A 21,469-nucleotide genomic window follows, 5' to 3' on the forward strand; every position below is an offset into this window, starting at 1 on the left:
CTGCTGCACAAAGCAGCTGTTACGCGGGAGAGCGGCGGGGTACCGGCCCGACAGTGGTAGATGGGGAGCGCCTGCGTTTGCTGCTGCTGCTTTCCTTCGCTTATTAAACTGCGTTGCCCTTAACCCACAAGTTACCGTACACCTTACCTATTCATCGCAACTCTTCATGCACAGCTTAAATAAAGCCAAGGTTGTTCTCATCGCAATCCTTCCGCCCCCCCCCCCCCCCCCATTAAACATGTTATTTTCAACGATGAAATAAATGGAGTATCAAAAATTGTCTGCAGCCCATGCTTTACTTTGGTGAAAATATGCCGGACACACACACAGTAAAATTAGAGGAAAATAGGAATAAGAACCAGTACTAAACGATAATAGAATTGGATCATGATAAATCACACCTTTTTTCCCCGTGACTGCTTTAACAAAATTTAGAGAAGCACGGTTTGGTAAGTGCGCTTACAAAACAAAACCAAACTAAGCTGAGAAGCCGCTGATGCATTCAGTCTTATGTTGCTTTGCAATCAATTTAATACCATTGAAATAGAAAACATCCCATACATCCCATCCCAAAACATACAATAAAGCACTTGTTTGGTTTCTTTTTTATTTTTTTTCCAAAAATAAAATGCATGCCTGCTTGTTACACAAAAGCTGGAACATACACTATTCCCCAACTGTTGAAAAGCAGTTATCCTTTCCTTCACTAAAAAGTAACGTGTACCCACAACTCCATAAAAGGAAGAAATCCCAAATGAAAGAGCGGGAATTTGGAATCAGGATTTATATCCTCAGGAGTATTACAGCAGACACTGGCAGCTGTGGAATAAAACCCCAACATTACACATCAGCTTTGCTTTTTTGTGTTCGTACAAGTCACTTCCTTGCTGCCATTTTTTTGTTTCCTTTCAATCTTTAGAAATAACAAACCCCCCCACAATCTGATGCCTGTTGAAGTAGCAGAACTGGTTCACATTAGAAGTACTGCAACCTGGAAACCTGCTCCATGAGAAACTGCCCCTGGTGTTTCCAAAACATGGAGTAGTTGAACTTGGTCCTTTGCTACCTCTGTGAGTTATATTCCTTCCATTCATCTCATTTGGCAAAAAATACTCCAGAGATCACCAGTTGTTAAAGCAATACTTTTGAGTTGCACATACTTTGATCTTTACTCTGTTGAGTCGGTAGTCAAGGTAAATCACAAAACCCCGTTTTTTTCCCCACTGTGCTCTATCCAAGTGCCAAAAGACACTGAACCAACGGGGGGGAGGGAGCAGAGAAGTGGGCAGTGGTGGCAAAGGGAACAAAAATTAAATGGGTTCATACATATACGGAAAATACTAAAATGTGTTGTATCCAGCCACGAATACTATCTTCTATTCATCTGTTCTTCTGAAGCATGTAAAAGTAGTAGTTTCTTTTTCCGATATTCTTCATTCTCCTGCTCTGCTTCCTCAGCTATGGACTTTCTTATACTCGCTTTCAATTCCTCAATTCCTTCTCCAGTTTGTGCAGATATAGGAATTATATCTTTGAATTCAAGTGTATTTGCGGGAATCATTTCTTCTTCTACTAAGTGTAAGTAGTCTGAAAAATCGATCAGAGGAGTTAGTACAACCCCAAACAGTGTATCACTACAAAGCCCATAGAAGCGCACTGCATTCAGAAAATGAGCTTTAACAAATTTCAGTAAACATACTTGCAATTAATATCTAAGTTATTATTTGCTTAATCTTTAAAAAAATAGCTAAAGGCTTTGAAGACAAGCACTAACACAACAGTTAAGCCATACTTACACTCTCATGAGAAGATTCTACACCTTCCTTTAAGATGAGTACAAAGAAATGCCAAGTTGCAGGATTCGGGATATGGATGGTTTTAAGCTTTCCTGGTTCTTACATACTCAAGGGAAGAAATGCACCCCAAGGTAATAGCAAATTTGAAGTAAAACTATATAGGCCTGTCCAGTATTTTCACATGCTTTGGCCAGAGAAATGTATATACATCAACGTCCGTAAGGGGACCTTCAACAGAGGTTACTGTTATCTAACATATCTAGACTGGAAATTTACTCTTCCCTATCATAGTTTGGAAAGATCTTCTAGGATATCTCTATTTATTAAAGTACTACCCCAACAGTGAAGGCAGCACTAAAATGCATATAAACAGAGCTCTAAATGCAGGAAGTGGTTTTAAAACATATGTTCAAATAATAAATTTAATAGCTGACTTCAGCTTCAAACAACTCCTAGCCAATGCAGTTAACCCTTATGAAATCTTATGACTTGTTGAACGCAATCATTGGAAGTTAATTTACCTTGAGGATTCTGTAGTTGTTTCATAAGTTCGTTCAAGTTACCCTTTGCACAAGGCAAATCCATCTTATTAATGGCAAGAAGTGCAGGCTTTGTTAGCAGTTCCTCTTTGTACAGTTCCAGCTCCTTGAAAGATAAGTAAATTTGCCTTAGTAAGTATTTGTAGTTTAATAAGTGCTACTTCAATTTTATATCAGTCTTTCATGCCTAAGCAGCTGTAAAGGTGCTCAAGGTGGATGTATTAAAGCAACCTGTCAGAAGAAAATAATGTTAAGTGACTTCTTGTTCAAACAGAGGTATTTCAGGTAAACAGGCTGGCTGATTCTGAAACAGCCTCCAATAAAAAGAATGAGGTTTAGGTTTGTTTTTCTGATAGCCAAAACCACAAAATCCATTTCAGAAAAAGTTCAGATCTATAAAACGTGTAAGGAAATTCTTTGGAGAGTTTTCTGATTTTTAAGGACTTAAGTGGACTATGGTTAACATCAGAAATAAAGTCACAACTGTGAGTAAGCTAAAAATGAACAGCAATAGCTGAAATTCAGAAGATTCATCATCTTAAGTTGTGTAGCCAGAGAGAAAACAGTTGCTAAACCTGAAATTACATAAAATGCTTTATTTTAATCAGAAGCAATTGTAAGAGATGGAAATACTGAATATCTGCACAGCTAGGCCTGACGTCTCATCACCATTAGGCTGTGCAGCAAGGGCACCAAGGCAGGGATTTAACTATACCCATGTATTTCTATTTCCTAAAATGCATCCAGACTGGGTAACTGAACATGATGTGTCTTTTCACCTTGACTGTAAGAAATATCCCATATGCTGCACACATTAATGAAGGAGCAGTTGTGCCCAACATAAAATAGAGCAGTTTAACCTGGACAGTTAAAAATAAAGATTTCATAATTTTGAAGAAGTTTAAGCTTGTCTGCATTATTATTATAAATCCAGAATTATTATTATTATAAATCCAGAAGACACACTAACATTTTGAAAGTTCTTAATCAGAACTGAGCCTCTTTCTTGCCTCTACATGTAACTACAACCACCAACTGGGAAGATGAGGACTTACCTTTGTTAGAAGCAGTATAGCTTCAAAGGCTGTTCTGAACTGAGTCTTAACAGACAGTTGAAACCCAGAAATATCAACCTGAAAAAGTGACACAAAACCAAGCTTTGTGGTATTAAGTTATGCTACAGTATCAAGGTACTCTCCATCAACTAATTTGCAGTACAATGTCCATGTACATGCCCTCATTCCTGGGAAATGACAGAGGGCAACTATACACCAAAGTAACACTACAGACACTGGAAGCAGCATGAACTGATTGGTTTTGAGAAAAGGTTTGATTTTTAAACCTCTTCTTTATGGGATCTTACAGAAAGAAAGAAGAAGAAAAATCATCCCATGCTTTAATTATACTTGGAGCAATTCACTGCTCTAAATTAACTGGCTATATTCTATTGTATTTAAGGCCTTAATTTACCATCAGTTGTTTGAGCATTCCATTCTGAAAACCATACTGCAGCTACATTTATCATAAACATGCAAATTATAAACTACTTCCTACATTCCAACTACACTGCAATAAACATGCATCTTATTTACTGCACTGCCTTTGATTTCAATAAGCTGTAAATTTTATTTCACTTACAACTAAGAGAAGCTGTTTGGTTCTTTCTACATGTTTGAGAAATTTGTGGCCCATCCCTCTGTTTGCGTGTGCACCTTCAATCAGTCCTGGGAGATCAGCTACCAAGATCTACGGAAACAAGTTTCAGACAAAATATTTCCAACAAGCAAAAATGGTTACTTTGAACCATCAACATCTATTATCATTTTACAGAAAACAAAAGAATCCAGACAAGGAATGTCAGGAATATCTTTGAGAGACTCCTTTTACAAGCACGTGTATTCCTTGGAATTGGGTGGGGGATCTGTTCTCCAGCAGTTCCATTAGTATATCAACTTCTAACCAAAGCCAGCAGAGACTGTCCCAATGGAAAGGTATTTTGTCATTTTCTGTGCTGGTTGAGAGAGTTGTAAACAGTTGTAAAGGAGAGCTGAGACAGACTGAAAAAGAGCAGTATACTAAAGCCCCAAATATCTACTCAGTAACTCACAGAAAGCTAAGACAGTGAGGCAAAGAAGAACAAAAGTAGGGTTGTCAAATCTATCCAATACCCATTTAGACATCAACTGGATTCAACTGAACAATACCCTAAGCCAGCAAACAAAATTTCCAGTGTGCTACCTATGGCAGAAGGGTGCTTTCTGCTATGAGTGAGTTACACTCCCATTTGTGTTACACTAACTTTTAATTATTATTCATTTCCTAAATACTTGAAGCCTTCCTTCAGAATTTTCCATGAAAATGTGACATGAGATACAGCTGGATGAACTACAGGCTTATAACTAGAAACAGGGAGAGAACAACTGGAGAGTTAGAACAGAAGCATCCACTTCCTGGTGTGATGGCTTTGGGTGCTGTAGTCCCATCAAAAGCAGCTTTTTCCCTAACTTCAGTTCTCTTTCAAAGAATATTTTTTATGGAGCTCATAAAAAGCCCCTCATATTCTCTCAAAACAGCACTTGGTTCAGATATTCTGGCAGATGATGAAAATGGTTCTGCTAGTTTCCATGATCTGGTATTAAGATCTGATTCCAGACTCTTCTTACTCAGATCCTCTACTTTGTGTCTTTTCCAAGCAGCAGTGACACACAGCACCAGGTAACTTGCATGTAATTTCTTCTTCAAAATGCTCTAAGATAAAATAAGCAAATTGCTACCTATTTCCTTAAAAAAAAAAAAAAACATGTTCTGAATTTAAAAAAAAAGGATGTAATGAGCCATTCTCCCTGGAATGCTCCAGAACAGTCACCTCAATTACTGCTCTTAATTATGCTGTTTTGTTTTCAGCAGTTGCAATACTCAGAGCTGAAGTACTTCCTCTTATTCACAAATGTTCCCTGTAATCACAAATCACTAGTTCCCTTGAATTCAGAAAAGATTTTTTTTGTCCATATAGCTCCTATATATCACCCACATTCTAGTATAAAAAGCATGAACTGCAGATACAGCCAACAATAGGGTCACTCTGTAAGAGACAAAAAAACTGCAGGAAAGAAAGCCACGAGTGCAAGTAGTTCTGCTGGAGAAAGATAAACCAGTAAGAGCAAGAGGTCCCGATCCATGGCAGGTGGGTAGTTTTTCAAAAACACTATAAACAATCCTGTTATTTGCAGCCAAGCTTTCTAGGACAAACTACCCTAAACCAGCAGATAAAATGGACATACAAAAAATTTCCCTTAGATGTGTGCATCTCTACAGGGAACCTGACAAAGACTTACTTCCTTCCTTTAATGCACAGCTTTGTAAAAGGATGTTAAATGAAGGTTTCAAGCATCAGCTACTGAACCCCCTAAGATTATTGCTTCTGAAAGTGAAAAGAGGAGTTTTCTGTCTTTTCACATCTGAGACGTAGCTTTTCTGGTTAACTCATCTGAAAACCTTTTATGCATTTGTCTTTAATCTTGCAAATGGTAAGTCCAGTACTGCATATATCATACCCTTCAAAGACAAAATAAAAGCACTTCAAAGAACATTCAAGCTTGAGGAATGAAAATGTTTGCTGTAACCTTACGTGAACTTGTGGTCCAAAATCTACTAGTAAGAGTCTCATTTAGCACTGGTTTTCCCATAAGTGGATACTGTAGAAAGGATTCCAGGCACCACAGAGTTACCTGAAAAAGCTGGGTGGAATTTGGGTTCACAAAAATTAAAGTGGTTGGCAGTAGCTCCACCAGTCCTCCAGAGCTACAACAAAAAGAACTGGACCCAGCTACCTTACCTCGTAGATTGTGCACTATCCTGGCTGTTTAGGCTGTCATCACTTCATACTATTTTATGGTTTATTAAAAAACAGAAAAATGGGCAAATAAAATAAACCCCAACAAAACAAAAAAAAAAAAACACAAACCAAAGAAATAAAACAACCCAAACCAAAACACCAAGCCCAGGGCAAACCAAAATGGAAGTTAGATCAGCCAACCTAGAAAGACAAAACAGTAAGTTACAGTAACTGAGTTATATTCGCTAAATTCCCTGTCATTCACTACTGCAGATCTGCAGCTATTGGACAAATATGCCACTGTTTAAAATCCATTCTTAAAATTAATCATTCCAGAGCTTTCTGTATAGTCAACTTGTCTAAAATCTGCCTCTTCTAAATAAAAATAACAGGTTAGTCTCAGAAACAATGACTTTTTTTTAAAGTCCTGAACAAGAGTTAGAACACAGCAATCTCAGTTCCACACACTAGTTCACAACTCTAAGGTTATAAAAGCAGGATTAGAACCACAGAAAGGAGACAAGGGTAAAGAAGCCATTTTCCAAAGTGACTTGAAGTTAGCTCAACCTCATATTACATATTAGCATTTGGCTTTAAAGCTCTCTTATTATTATTTCATAAAAATAGCACTTTCTCCACAACTCTCATTAAGTGCATGTTATTGCATTTTATATGTATACATTATAGATACACATATGAAAAAAACCTACAAGCTTCCCTTTTCTTTCTGAAATTATATTAAGCAACATAACTAATCATTATACACAACTTTAATGAACAACCAGAATGAACCTTCATACCAACCTGCTTATAATCCGCATACATGATCTTACCTAGTTGAGGCTGTACTGTTGTAACTATGACAAGGGAAAAAGAGAAGGGGAAGAAAACAAAACTGTTTTTTACATTTTAGAAGATATTCATGTTACAAAACATTTAAATGTTGTGGGACTTATTTAAATTAAACAAATAGTAGCAGAAAAAAAACAAGGCAAATGGAATTTTTAAAATTACTGGAAAAGAAATAAAGAAAAGCAAACCAAGAGAAAACAAAATCAGACCACCCAAAAACCAATGGCTAGCCAAGTCTTGGCACCCTTTCAGTTCTGTCCTGTCATCCCCAAAAGGGATGATGATGAAGGAAGTCTCAGACACAAAAATTATTCACCACTCTATGGAAAAGCTTCCAAAGAGGAAAAAAAAATTAACAAAAGGCAAAGTGAAACAGGCCTCTTCACACTGAGTTAAAATATGAAAAGGCTGCACTGAATCAGGAGTGGTGCAAGATCAGTAGGCATTACTGGTATTTGTGTACTCTTTTTAATTTAAAAATGATCAGATAACTAAACCTGATTTACTGATAGAAAAACAGCAAAAAGATTTCTGTCCATTTTTCAGTGAAGAGATTCAAAACCAAAATCTTACTTTGCTGGAAGAACAGGTGGTAGCGAATTCCAAACCATACAAGATGTTTATGTAAACGAACTTGGTGCATGTTTAGTAGGCAAAGGACATTACACAGCATAGTCTCAGATGCAGTTAAATGGGCTGAGACTAAAATAAATGTTAAATAGATCCTGCATGAACTTCAGCTTAGGTTGAAGCACTATGAGGGGGCACACATGAAAATGTGAGGTTGTTAAAGGGACTTGACACTGAAACAGCAAGTTTCTTTTTGGAGTATTTCTCATAATTAAAAATCTGTGTAACATATTTGACAGGCAACATGGTTATACCTTAGTCTTTATTATAAACCGGCAAACCAAGTCAGAGAAAAGACTTTGCTCTCATGAAATATTACTGCTCTAAAAGTAAGTGTGTGAACTTACATGCATAATTTGCAATCTCAGGTTTGGCATGAGAAACCTTACTTAACAAGGATGATTTTCCCGCATTTGGAAACCTACAAGGAAAATCAGGATTTATACACTGAATAAACAAATATGTGGCTCCTTTGTATTTTATTACCAAATACCCTAACCAAACTCAATGCTATCAACTAATTTTTGCAGACTCAGTTACTCTTAAAAAAAAAAAATAATCACACCCCCAAAAATCACCCTCCCCCCTAAAACCACATACAAAACTACCACCCACAAAAAACAGAACAAAACTGAGATGATTACTATTTTTTAAAAATCAAATCTGAGTATTTTTTCTAAATCCAATAATGCTTCCCAAGGATGCCAGCAAGAGAGGTATGTAAATGTATGTGTAATTAGATGGAAACACAGCATAAACAAGTCTACTTGAATTCAGTCTTCACATGCTATAGCTGATTTTGTAAAGTACATTTACATTCTAAGCACCTGCAGCAAATGCATCTCATCAGCTGGATTTAGTCTTTTGGTATACAAATCATGGTTAATTAAACAGTCCACAATTTAAGTACCAATGATACCTATGCTACAGTTTTGCCAATGTAGTAAAGCAGCTGTAAACTCTGCATAGACGGAGGCTTTGTGTATATATAGACTGAACGCACAGTTTGTACGTTTTCAAGGCAACAGAGTTATATGAGGGATCTTGAAATTAGGACTAACCAGCTTTGTTTCCAGGTAAACCAAAAATAATACTGGCGAAGCCCCAGGAGCTGGTATGTGCAGATCTGACTGTTGTAACCTTTTCTCTTTACAAAGGTCAGCTATACAAAAACATTCTCTAAAGGGTATGGTAGCTTGTACAAAAGCTTCTTCACAGAATACATCTACCCATTTCTGTTAGGTTTTAACAGAAGCCTAAGTTAAAATTAAAATTGTAAGACGTGCTTATTGTAATCTTATTTTAAAGATTTAAGGATTGTGAAAGACACAATAGCCTTGATTCATGCCAAACTTGAAGCTTATTCTGACAACAAAGGATAGACTATAGTGCTTATTCACAGCATCTGCTCTAGACAGAACATCATACAAGACTTATGTTCCAGTCTAATTTACAGAGTTATTCAGCACAATGTTTCAGTGCAACAGTGATCAAAGAAAACTTGTGTCCACAGGTAACTAAACATTGGTCACAAGATAAAAAAGCATGCACCACATAGAAAACCATATACTCCCCACTTGATTACATGCAGAATCAAGACCTGTTAACAGGGACAACTAATAAGAACATGAGCAAATGAAAAACAATGCCAGTACTGCATTAAGGGGCACCATAAAGGGGTTGTGTAAGAGGCTTTCTTAAAAAAGAAAGAGACATCATAACTCTTCTTGTCACATGAAAACTATCAAGGGTAGTTTTAATGTGCTCTGATGTTGAAAGGTATCTTAAACACATTCTGGAAGGTTACTCTAATCATACCCTCAAGTGACTATTTTGTTCCCACTAAGGCACAATATGCTCTTTGAAGTGTATGCTGTAACCTACACTACACATGACAACCTGTACCCAAACCTGATAGGTCTTTCTCAGACCCATCAGTAATGTTTTTTATCTGATCTAATAGCAAACCACTTCCAAATCTCCTAAAGTAAAAATAACAAGCACAAAGAGATCAAAGTACAACCACAAACTATTGGAGGCTGATTCATACCCTCAACAAGAAAATATGCTCCTCTAATTAACTGTGATTCTTTTTACCCATTTTAGAGGGATACTGTCAGCTAAAATACAGCCCAAAATGCAAGATTAAAGAAGTGCCAGTGTTGTAAAACTGTATTTTCACATACTCTAAAACAAGAGCAGGTGCAGGTTGGCAGTAGATGCTGAGTAGAACTTGTATACAATACTTAAAACAATATTTTCACAACTGTAGTTTGTTGAAAGCTTTCTCCAAACGAAAATACATTTATCTGCAATGTTATAAAGTAGTAATATTGAAATGCAAGTCCTACTGTTCTTGTTTGTAATTACTTCCTTCCAAGCTGTTTATTTGGGAGAGTAGGGCACATCACCTTTGAAACTCTCTTTAAAACTACTACTGAGAGTATCCACTTATGCCAGTACCACCAAGTCAAAGATGCAATATGGCCAGTGCTCTTGGCTCTGTCTTGCACCTGCTACTTACTTAATAAATATTAGTTAATACTATCTTAATAATCACCATCATTGAAAAACTTGATTAATAATGATATATAACACTGACTCACGAAGCCCTTCACAAACAAAAACATAATCAGTACTTTCCAAATTTTAAAATTAATTTTAATAGGTTTAAGCTCTGATTTCTGCAAACTGCAAGTTATTTAAGTGGCAATGTCAAAGTACAGTAGCACTCATCCTCCAAACCCTCAAATTCCTTTGAAATCCCATTTGAAGTTTACTACTTTATTTTCTAGTATCAGTTCTCAAACTACAGTACTTACCCAACTAAGCCAACATCTGCTATAAGTTTCAAATCAAGACGAACAGTTCGCCTCTGACCTTTGCAAGGCACAAAGTTTGTAGCCAAACAGCCTCCAAGACCTCCACGTGCTGCCAAGAATCTCTCTCCTGCTGCATTAAGCTCTCCTGAAAATAAGTTCACCAGTGAAAAAAACACAATACCCGCAGGAGTTCAGTTGTGACTTCACACTTAAATCTATCTCCAATGAACAAACAACTTTCTGTGCACCTCCTTGCAAGAGCTGTGCATTTAGGGTCATGATATTTTTCCTTCTTTGGAAACAAATGAAATCAATCACACCCCGGTTTTGCCTTCTGTCATACAGTTAGTCACTTCAAGAAAAGTGCTAAGTACAGGCAGGCAAACTATGGCAAAGATGGTAGTTCTGAAGCCTCCAACATTTGAGTTCAAGAATGCAAGGAAAAATCCACATTGATAGAGATGCAGCTACAGAAAAATCTTCAGAGGTTCCATATTCTTTCATTAAGATACAGGCTGTATATTTCCCTTAGGGTTAGAATAATTATAAGATGAAATGCAACATTTGAGTATATAATTCAGGGATACCTTTAGACGCTCACATGTCTACATCATAAACTGTTCTTGCCAAACATCAAATTTTGCTCCAAATCGAAATAACCTCTGACTTTAGTTTCAACAGTATGAGGATAAAAACTCTGAGAAACTGCAAAGAAAACATTGAGATCTATTCCAAGAGCACTGTATTGAGAGATCCTCCTAGTTACTATCAAGCACCACTCTTTAAAAAAGAGTGAAAAGTAGGTATTATAACCTGAAGAGTTGACACCAATGATCATTACCTTTTAACAAGTGTCATAATTCAGCAGTTACAGGGTCACCTGAGTTTATGGACACCTAATTTAAGTAACGTCATTAATGATTCTGTGGAGCATCAGTATAGCTTCCAGTCTTTAACACTTGCTTGCAAGAGCAATTTTCTTTCTGCTGCATATAGTGATACAAACTAACTCCTGCTAATTTCTGGAAGGGATCTTTTCCAACGATTTCTACAGTTTTTTGTTGTTTTTTTTTTTTGTCAACTCTGTCTGAAAGAAAATACACACATATTTTGGGAAATGTGTAACCTTAAACATCGTAGTATCAGAAGTCTGCTAAATGCCATCAATAAACATGACATGATCTACTGGATAAACTAAAACAGAGCAAAAGTTCTTACCAATCTGCTTGCCATCATCACAGAGAACTGAAATTCCCAGAGGCACACGAACTTCACAGTCTTTTCCTTTTTCACCTTTTAGTGCTTTAACACTGGGAGAAATTGAACCAGGCTTAGTTAACTGCTTTCTGGAAAAAATGCATACAACAGCTTCCATCGAACAAACCCTTACCTGCTGTTGGCTCCTGTTCCAGCTACAAATCGCTTCAGAGGGTATTTCTCCCTAATGCTCTTTAAGGTAATTCTTTCCTGGGCAACGAACCAGACATCGCCACCTCTTCCTCCTTCCCCACCCAGGCGAGGATAACCCATGCCACCACTTCCTCCTCTCACATAGAGCCGTAAATCATCGACGAAGTTGCCATACTAAAACGACCAAGTTTTATATCAGTATTAAGTTCTGTTTACATTTTGTTGTTGTAGAAATGAGTGTAAAACTGCTTCGGTATAACTTTGATGGCAATAATTAAAGCTCAGAAAGCAGACGCGTAACCCTCAATAATGTCTTTTAATAAGCGAACTGTTTGACCTATCTTCCTCGGCAGCGGTACCTCACGGCCCGCCCGCCCTGCAGCGCCCAGGCAGCGAGCACGGAGACAAGCGTGGGACTCTGCCGACACCTCACCTCACCTCACCTCACCTCACCTCACCTCGCCTCGCCTCAGCCCTGCACGTACTGAGGGGCGTTCCCGCAAACAGCCGACCCGCAGGCTAGACAGGGGAAAGGAAGTGGGCGCTCGGCCGGGCCGTGCCCGCGTACCGACACGCCAGCCCGCAGCGGACAGGCTGCGGGGCCCAGAGCTGGACCGCGGCTCCCCTCCAGCCCTTCGAGCCGCCCGAACGCCACCTGCGCGGGGCTGCTCGCACGCAGGCCCCGTCCCCACCACTCCGCGGGCGGCCGCACTGACCTTCCGCAACACCGCCGCCCCGCCCCGCACCATGGCCGGAGCTACCGCCTCAGCCCGGGCCCCACTGGCGGCGGGAGAGGAGGGACAGGCAGGGGCAGAAGCAGCACACCCTGAGGCACGGGCCAAGCTCCAGGGTGCGGGTCAAGAGGGAATACCCAGGGTCTCTGCTGCCAGCCGAGCAGCGCATACGGCAATGAACAACCTCCCAACTTCCGTCCTGCCACAGGCGAGGCGGAGCCGCCTCCCGCACGGCTGCGCATGAGCGGTGCGGCTCGCCGGTGGCTTGTGGCTGCTCTGCGAGGTCCAGCCGGGGTCTGACGCGGTTGCGGACCGGCGAGGGCCAGGCCTGGTTTGATGTAACAAGTGTGTTCCGCGTGGCGCGCTGCTCGCTTCTGTCGTCCCTGCCCCACAAAGCATCTCAGGCCGAGAGGCCCCGAGGCGATTCTGGCCGAGGTGCGAGAAGGGGCGCCAGAGAGGAGGGCAAGGCCCCAAGTGCTGGAGCTGTGGGATTTCGGGCTTCAGTATTTGCTGTTGGGTTTGCCCATGCAGCTGGCCCCATTACAGCGTGTTGGTCATATTGCTGGTGTGCTCTCCCTCAAAAAACTGGGACCTGGCCTTCAAACAGTGCTAGTTTCTAGGATAAGGATGACCGGTTTATGGCTTTGATAACGCTTATAGCACGTGTCATAAACGGTGACAAATGAGAAATTATTTTATACATGATTGGGTTTGCACTTAAACAGGAGATTTAGGTTGTGTGTAAGGAAGAAAGTGTTTACTGCAAGGGTAGTGAGGCACTGGAACAGGCTGGGTGGGTAAGCTGTGAATGCTCCATCCCTGGTGGTGTTCAAGGCCAGGTTGGACAAAGCCTTGGGTGACATGGTTTAGTGTGAGGTGTCCCTACCCATGGCAAGGGGGGTCAGAAGTACATGATCTTAAGGTCCTTTCCAACACTAACTATTTTACGATTCTATGTCACCCAAGGCTCTGTCCTACCTGGCCTTGAGCCCTGCCAGGGATGAAGCAGCCACAGCTTCCCCACCCAGCCTGTTCCAGTGCCTCACTACCCTTGCAGTAAACACTTTCTTCTTCTGGGCAACCCATTCCAGTGCCTCACCACCCTAACAGGAAAGAATTTCTTCCTTATATCAAATCTAACCCGTTACTCCTTGTCCTGTCACTACAGTCCCTAATGAAGAGTCCATTCCCAGCATCCCTGTAGGACCCATTCAGATGCTAGAAGGCTGCTATGAGGTCTCCACGAAGCCTTCTCTTCTCCAGGCTGAACAGCCCCAACTTTCTCAGCCTATCTTCATACAGGAGGTGCTCCAGTCCCCTGATCATCCTCGTGGCCCTCCTCTGGACTTGTTCCAACAGTTCCGTGTCCTTTTTGTGTTGAGGACACCAAAACTGCACACAATACTCCAAGTGAGGTCCCATGAGAGCAGAGTAGAGGGGCAGGATCACCTCCTTTGACCTGCTGGTCATGCTCCTTTTGATGCAGCCCAGGATACAGTTGGCTTTCTGGGCTGCGAGCACACACTGAACCTGGCTCATGTTCATTTTCTCATCCACCAACACCCCCAACTCCTCTGCAGGGCTGCTCTGAATCTCTTCCCTGCCCAACCTGTAGCTGTGCCTGAGATTGCTCCAACCCAGGTGTAGGACCTTGTACTTGGCATGGTTAAACTTCATGAGGTTGGCATCAACCCACCTCACAAGTGTGTCAAGGTCCCTCTGGATGCCATTCCTTCCCTCCAGTGTATCAACCGAACCACACAGCATGGTGTCATTGGCAAACTTGCTGAGGGTGCACTCAATCCCACTCTCCATGTCAGCAACAAAGATGTTGAACAAGACCGGTCCCAACACTGATCCCTGAGGGACACCACTCGTTACTGGTCTTCAGCCAGACATAGAGCCATTGACCTTTGAGTGTGGCTATTCAGCCAGTTCTTGAGGTGTCCCTGCCCATGGCAGGGGGATTCAAGTTAGGTGATCTTAAGGTCCTTTCCAGCCCAAACCATTCTACAGTTCTGCGATTCCATGATTCTAAATCATGACATTAGTGAGGTCATAAGGGTAAAATTGATGAAAAAAAACCCCTAAGTTAGTTCTTTAGCAAGTCTTTTTATTTTGTGCATAAGTATTTTCCACACAGTATGAGCATATTTTCAGTGATTTTTTTTAAAGTGCAAATCCTCATGAAAAAGTAAATACTGTGTGCCTTCTTACAGCCTTTGCACAAGGCCATGCATTCTCAGTTGCAGCTACCTGAGGAGAATCAATACCATTTGCAGTAATTTAATACTAAAAATAAGTTTAACAACAGATTTTTTCTGTAGCATAATAATAAACCCCCCACAATTGAGAAAACTGTGGTGTGCCATCTACAGGCTAAACAAGCCCAATAGAATGTTTAAGCATTATCCGGGCTATATCACAACATGTGAGTGTTTAACAGTGCCATTCTAAGTATATAAATCTGGTATATAAATCTGGTTTTGTGAGGTTTTGTTTCTTATTGTTTCATGGCCTAGGACACCAGTTTTGGAAACTAGATTTACAAAATACATGCAAAATAGTAGTTACATAGTTAGATTATTCTGTGTATTATTGTTTGGTCTTTATGTTGTAATTTTGCTTCATTTTGTACACTATAAAAGTTAGGCCAATACCTACATTTTAAAACTCCACCTACAATAGTTCTACATAGTCATTAGTTAATTACTTAGTTAATGCCCTAATAATAACGGTAAAGGCTTTTCAATTTGCTAGAATTTTAGATATAAATTAAGAAAAAATATTTTAGAAACAAATCAGAGAAATATGAATAAGAAAATGAAATTCCTAATCCTGTGCATTTCAGCTCACTCACACTTCTCTCTCTGACTTAAAAAAAGCAAACTGTTTACTTTGCAACTGGGATATTCAGAAGAAGGTATAGAAGAAGCACAGCTGTCATTCAGAATGGTTATTCCTGATGGCTTTTGATGATCTTGGTGAATGAATAAAACAGTAACATACTTAAATTGAATACAATTTTACAAGACAGTACAGTATGAAATGTATGTTAGGGGGTTTGTCTTGAAGTGTCATATTCCATGGGAGTTTTTAGTAGTATTTTTAGGAAGACTTAGTCCTCCTTCCACCCACATGTACCGAAAAAATACATTCAAAAGTATGTCACTCTGTTTACTATTACTGACCAGCTTTTTCTGCTGTACCATTTTATTTTTGCCATCAATTACGTGTCCTGTTTCAGCTGAAAATACTTCCAGTTCCTACTAACTAGCCATGCTTGTATCGTACTCATATGGAATTTTTAGAGATTTTTCAGTGATACAAATGGGAGAGCAGAAGATGTGGCTATTGTCTAGTGAGCCTAAGTTAAATACCCTGAATTCAAAGTATGCCTTTCTTCACTGCCGAAGTATTTTCACCTAGTGGAGAAAGGTGGAGATGGATCATGTGAATGGCAGAACAGAAATTCCTACAACAGCAAAAAATGCAACACTGGTGTCATGCTTTCAGATAAAAGGGACTGCATCTGCATTCCTGAAACAGGTGATAAGTAAAATCTAGCAGCAAGTGTTTTGAGGAGGCCTGTTAAGAATGTTACGACTGGATAATTGCAAACAGGGGTCTGGCATTGTGCTTGAGGCATTTAACTGAAGGATCTTCACTGAGAATCTTGTTGGCTGACATTCTCACCCTCTCATCTTGGTGATAAGAGGTGTCTCACCTCCCAGAGAACAAGCCATGTCACAAATGACTCTTTACATGTCTCCCTCTGCAGAGCCTTTGAAGGTAGGTGGGCTGAGCTTGAACTGTGATTACTTATCTTTGAAAAAAGTGACCCCGAAGCCTGGTCTCAATCTTAGGAAAACTCAATCTGTCATATTAATACCCTATAGAGAAAACATTTGGAATGGTATTACCTGTGAAGGAATGAGAGTATGGGGGTTAGGAGAGAAATTGTGAAGTGATATAGCCACAAATAGGGTTGAAAAGGAAGATGTCAGGCTTAAAGGGTTGGGATTAGGATGGTTTTATTTGCTACATTTTGTAGTAGTCATGATAAAATCAGTAAGAACATACTGATGAAATCTGGTAGCAATATATATTTAGGAATCGGTATAAGTACAGAGAATATCCCAGATGATGTATTTCATTTCAAGTCAGGAGGTATTAATGCCATTGTTTAAGGCCCTGGTGAAACCTTATTTGGGTACTGTGAAAACTTCTAAGTAATTGTTCTGTATCTGGACTAAGGTTGAGCAGCAAGAGGGGTAGAGGGAGGTTAGGCCCATCACCAGAGAGCTTGAGAGCCTTTTGTACAAACAGATTTTAGGATGGCTCAGCTTGTTTACTTCAGTAAAACAAAAGCATGAGAGGGGATATGAGTGCTCTCAATAGATACATCAGGGAAGTAAACATAAAAGATGAAAACCATTTCATTTGCAGGGCTATATTGACATAAGAGCAAACAGACATGTACTGTTCATTAATAAATGTATCAGGAAATTAGAAGAATGTTTTAGTCATTACAGCAATCAAGTTCTGAAACAGCTTTTCCTTGAAACTGGTGGGAGGAAAATATACCTGTTTTTAATATGGCACTTCATAAATTTATGAGGCGATTGTACAACAGAGCTTTTTGTAGTGGCAGGGAGCTAGGCCCTGTCATGCAAGAGGACTTTTCTGTTCCGTGTTACCATGCCAATTCATAGCACAAATAGCAGAACATTTTGTCCAGACTTATGGTTCATAACAGGGGAAGGACTTGTCAGTCGGGTTGTGCTGCTGTGACCTCCGTAAAGCATAAGATGTCAGCATTATATAGAACAGAAGTGAAAAAAGGAGATAAGCAAAAGAACTTTTTAAGTGAGACAGATAAAGCAAAGGGAAGTTGCAGACGGCAAGAAGATCATCAGTAAAGTTCTGCAAGGATCACGTCATAGGTTCTGAGCTCTCCTTGGATACCTATACAAGTATACATCAAATTACCCCATTTTCATGCTTTGTACCACTTTTAGGGTGTGTACTGTTTGAATTTCATACTGTTGAATCATTACAGCCTTTGAGAGCTGCCGGGTCTGTAGCTTATGGAATATGTAAAGCCTTACATTCAGTGTGCTGAATTCCTCAACACACAGCAGGAGGTCATGTTCAAAAACAGCTTAATGCGTAGATGGTCCAGAGTTGCCAGCAGAGCTACTAACTGACATTAATTCAACTCATGTAATCAATCCACAACTCAACCTCAAAAAAGAGAAATAAAGAAAAACTGGTCTCCTATGTACCTTGTGGACTGAAGGTGTTAAATGCATTGTCATAACATCAGATTTATTTAATCACTGAGGAAACACGCCAACAAGCTCATACCAGCACATAAGTAAGTAACATTTCACTTGAAATGTGCCATTTTTTTTCATTTTCTGGAACTTTTTATACCAGTAAGTACATGATCACACATATACAGTGCAAAACCTTGCTGAAACTGAATTGTTTAAAACTCTGAGGATGTTTAGATGGTTTATTTTCTAAATACTTTGCTTCAGAAATGTATCTGGTCACCTGAAGAGACTCTGGCTGTTTTGCCAGGACAGCACTGATTCTATCATCTTGTTCTTTTGGTCTGCGTTGGCGGCTTCATCAGCAGTGGGTGTGCTGTACTTGAACTTAAGTAACAGGGCTGCAAGCACTTCACTGTCAAGCCTGACCCAGAACATCACGCTGTGGTGCTTTACTTGAGACGCTGCTAATCAGTAATGCAGAGGGTGAGTCAATTCTTCATCTTCAGTGAATCCTGTTTACGCAAGAGTGTGCAGATGTGTAGTCACAGAGATATCTATACTTCAGTTACACAAAAGGCTGATAGCATTTTAAAGGCTATCTCTGGCTGAGTGCTATGTAGTCAATGCACATTCTGACTTTCATGCTAAATAATGCTTCAGTTCCCACTCTTGCTGTTCTTAGTGTGTACTTCACATACTTGTATATGATTGCTTGAAAATCACAAGGGTACTGCTTCATCAAATCTGTCTCACTTCTCTTATGAGACCACTCTGTCTCACTTCTCTTATGATACAACTCAGTAAGTTCTGTGTTGTCACCAGCTCTGACAAGAAGAAGCTGTAAAACCTCATCCTGCAACAGTTTTAAAGCTTCCAGCATAATTTTTCTTTTGGAATTCATACTTCATGTGCTGTTTTTCTTAGTCTAGAGAAGAAGTAACTTCGATGGAGGTACTTTAAAAATAAGCTGAAATATTTCGACAGCATGGCTTTGTTTTAAATTGGAGTTGAAATAATTAAAAAGTGCAAGTAAGTTTTTTTTGCCCTGCCTGTCTGAACATGCACACAACGGCTTGTTGCAATGGTAGGAAGCTGGCACAAAGGTTTTTGTAATTGGAATAAATAACTACACCAACAAATTCAAGGTCCAGATGTTCTACAACCCCTGATGTATTACTTTCATGTTTTTATTTATTAAAGAATTTTAAAGAGGTTTAACCAATGACAAGGATATGGTCTTCAGTGCAACAAAGTGCCACTAGGTGGAAGCACCTCAACTACAATCATAAGATAACTTGAAGAGCAACGGTTCAAAACTCATGCTATAGAAGAACTATTGATGTTGGAAGAATTTGGAGGGGAACATTTTATTTTGCCTAAGTTTGGTTATCAGTTAACTAAAAATCCCAGCAATAGCCACTTTTGTTTTTAATCTCATAAAACTTACTGTGTGAAAAGGCTGTGCTGGAGGCTGCGGGTTGATACGTGATGTACACTGCTGGATCTTTGACGTTCTTCCTGAACCCCTGCAGAATGGAGAGCAAAATACATTTTTTCTCTAAATACCATTTATATTTAGTCAGTAGCTGAGGAAAAAAAAAAAAGCTGCTTTCTCAAGTATGTGGACAGGGTTTCTGGTTTCTATTTTGTTTTTCATCTACAACCCAAGCTTTTACGTAGCTCTAAAGTATGTTAGATTTTATGAAGATGGTCATAGATTGACTTTCCTTGACTCTACCTGTTCTGAAACAGAAACTGTATTAACAATACTTACCTAATAAATATGATCAGTGCCTTCTTCATAGTGCTTCCATCTTACAAAATTAATGTAACATCCTGCAGGATTATTAGTTGCAAATAATTTTAATCTCTGACATATTAAATTCATGGGTTCATCCTTGCTCCAGATGGCATCCTCCTATAGGTGAGCAACCTGGTCTAGTGGATGGTGTCCCTGCCCATGGCAGAGGAGTTGGAACTAGATGATCTTTAAGGTCCGTTCCAACCCAAACCATTCTGTGATTCTATGATTCTGTGATTCCTCAGTGCTTGACAGACAAAATGCACAGTAGCATAAAGGAAAATGAAATCTGAAAGTCATCCTTCAGAACAAGTTTCAGTTTGGGAGGTGAAGTTTTAGATATCAGAGAATTTTCACATAAATATATTCTGAAGAGTGCATTGTTGATGAGGTGGTGCTTAAAAAGGGATTTTTTCATTTGAAAGGATTTTCTTGAGGAAAATCTGTTCCCTTAGGGTTTTGATTTTTGTAGTTGTGTTCTGGGAATACCTCATTTTAAGATTATAAATGGTGAATTTATTAACTAGATTAGGAAAAGCAAGAGGAGTGTGATAAAAATAAATCTGTCAGATGAAGAAAAGGGATTGAGGGCAGCCGTCAGAGGCTGTTGGAGTGGAATGAAATCACTGTTTGCACCAGTGTCCTGTGCTACTACACCTACATCCTTTAACTGGGAATGAAATGACAAGAGGAGTTGATGCAGTGGCCAGGCAGCTGTGCAACTACCTTCTTCTTTACATGCCTTTAAATGCCTTTGCAATGTTGGCTGTTTCATTGTGAGATTGGTCATGCTAATAAATTCAGTGGTGCATAGAGCAAACTAAGAGATGAGAAACTTTTCTTAACTTGAAAACTTACTGAAAGCTATTTTGATTAATGATATGAAGGAGCTTTCTTAAAGGTATGTTCCTTGTCCAGCCGTCCTAGCATCTTAATCTCCTCTATTGTGAAAGCTGCTTTAGAATTTCAAGGAGTAATTACATCTAATACAGCGTTAGCTCCGCTCAATGATAGAAGAGTTCGGAAATAAGCTGTTCCAGGCTTCCAGATGTTTTCCTCTCCATAGCCATGTAGGTTCCAATCAGGCTTTTTTTTTTAAAACAAGATTTTGAAACGGTGTTTACATGGTTTAGCTGGAAAGGCTTCCAGAAGGTAGGCAGTAGTTCTGAATGTTGTCATTTCAGAGCAGGTTTGTATTTGCCTTTAGTACTGTACTGTATTCATGACAGAAGTTTTTGCATTTCCACTTGAAAGAACAGTCTGTTCCTGTCATGTTGTGCTCCACTAAAGCATGTTGTGAAACCCTGACAGCCCCCATTCCACTGTGTGTTTGTCAGATGTTGTCATCAGCCATGCCTTCCTTTAGGGACAGGAGGTTCTCTGGGACTGGGACTCATACCGGCTTTACATGCTTAAGTGCTTCAGACATCACGATTCTGGGTACATTGTGGGGTTTTTAATATATGGTAGTGTACTGCACAGAAAAATAAATCGCAGTCCTCATTGTTGGGTGACACTCGAGTTGAAGAAGGGAGCAGCTGCAGTCGGGTTACATCAGCCCTCTCCTGCTGTAGAGCTGTTCTTTCAGGCAGCATCTCATACAGAAGAGCTACCTATGTCAAACTATACACAAACTATACACATTCTCTTGAAGAGAGCTTTTGGTTTTGTGCATAGTTTTGGAGCGGGTTGATTTCTACATGGACCCAGTGTTGCAGAGTTTTTCTGTTGTGTGCCCGATACAGCATTTAATTATACTTTGATCGGT

General features: G+C 39.6%; 1 protein-coding gene across 1 annotated transcript; it reads right to left on the reverse strand.

Moving 5' to 3' along the window:
* Window positions 1-590: 590 nt before the first annotated feature.
* GTPBP10 (GTP binding protein 10) lies at window positions 591-12,721 on the reverse strand. The gene is made up of 10 exons (XM_062605152.1): window positions 12,601-12,721; window positions 11,865-12,058; window positions 11,693-11,784; window positions 10,475-10,619; window positions 8,000-8,073; window positions 6,975-7,027; window positions 3,974-4,081; window positions 3,391-3,468; window positions 2,318-2,441; window positions 591-1,587 (listed from the first exon to the last, which is right to left on the reverse strand). The coding sequence occupies exons 1-10, from the start codon at window positions 12,631-12,633 to the stop codon at window positions 1,370-1,372; spliced, it is 1,119 nt and encodes a 372-aa protein (XP_062461136.1). The 5' UTR covers window positions 12,634-12,721; the 3' UTR covers window positions 591-1,369.
* Window positions 12,722-21,469: the final 8,748 nt, after the last annotated feature.

This window comes from Pezoporus occidentalis, unplaced genomic scaffold (assembly GCF_034315485.1).
Source record: "Pezoporus occidentalis ecotype Australia unplaced genomic scaffold, CSIRO_AGI_Poc_V1 ctg9, whole genome shotgun sequence".
Classification (NCBI taxonomy): domain Eukaryota; kingdom Metazoa; phylum Chordata; class Aves; order Psittaciformes; family Psittacidae; genus Pezoporus; species Pezoporus occidentalis.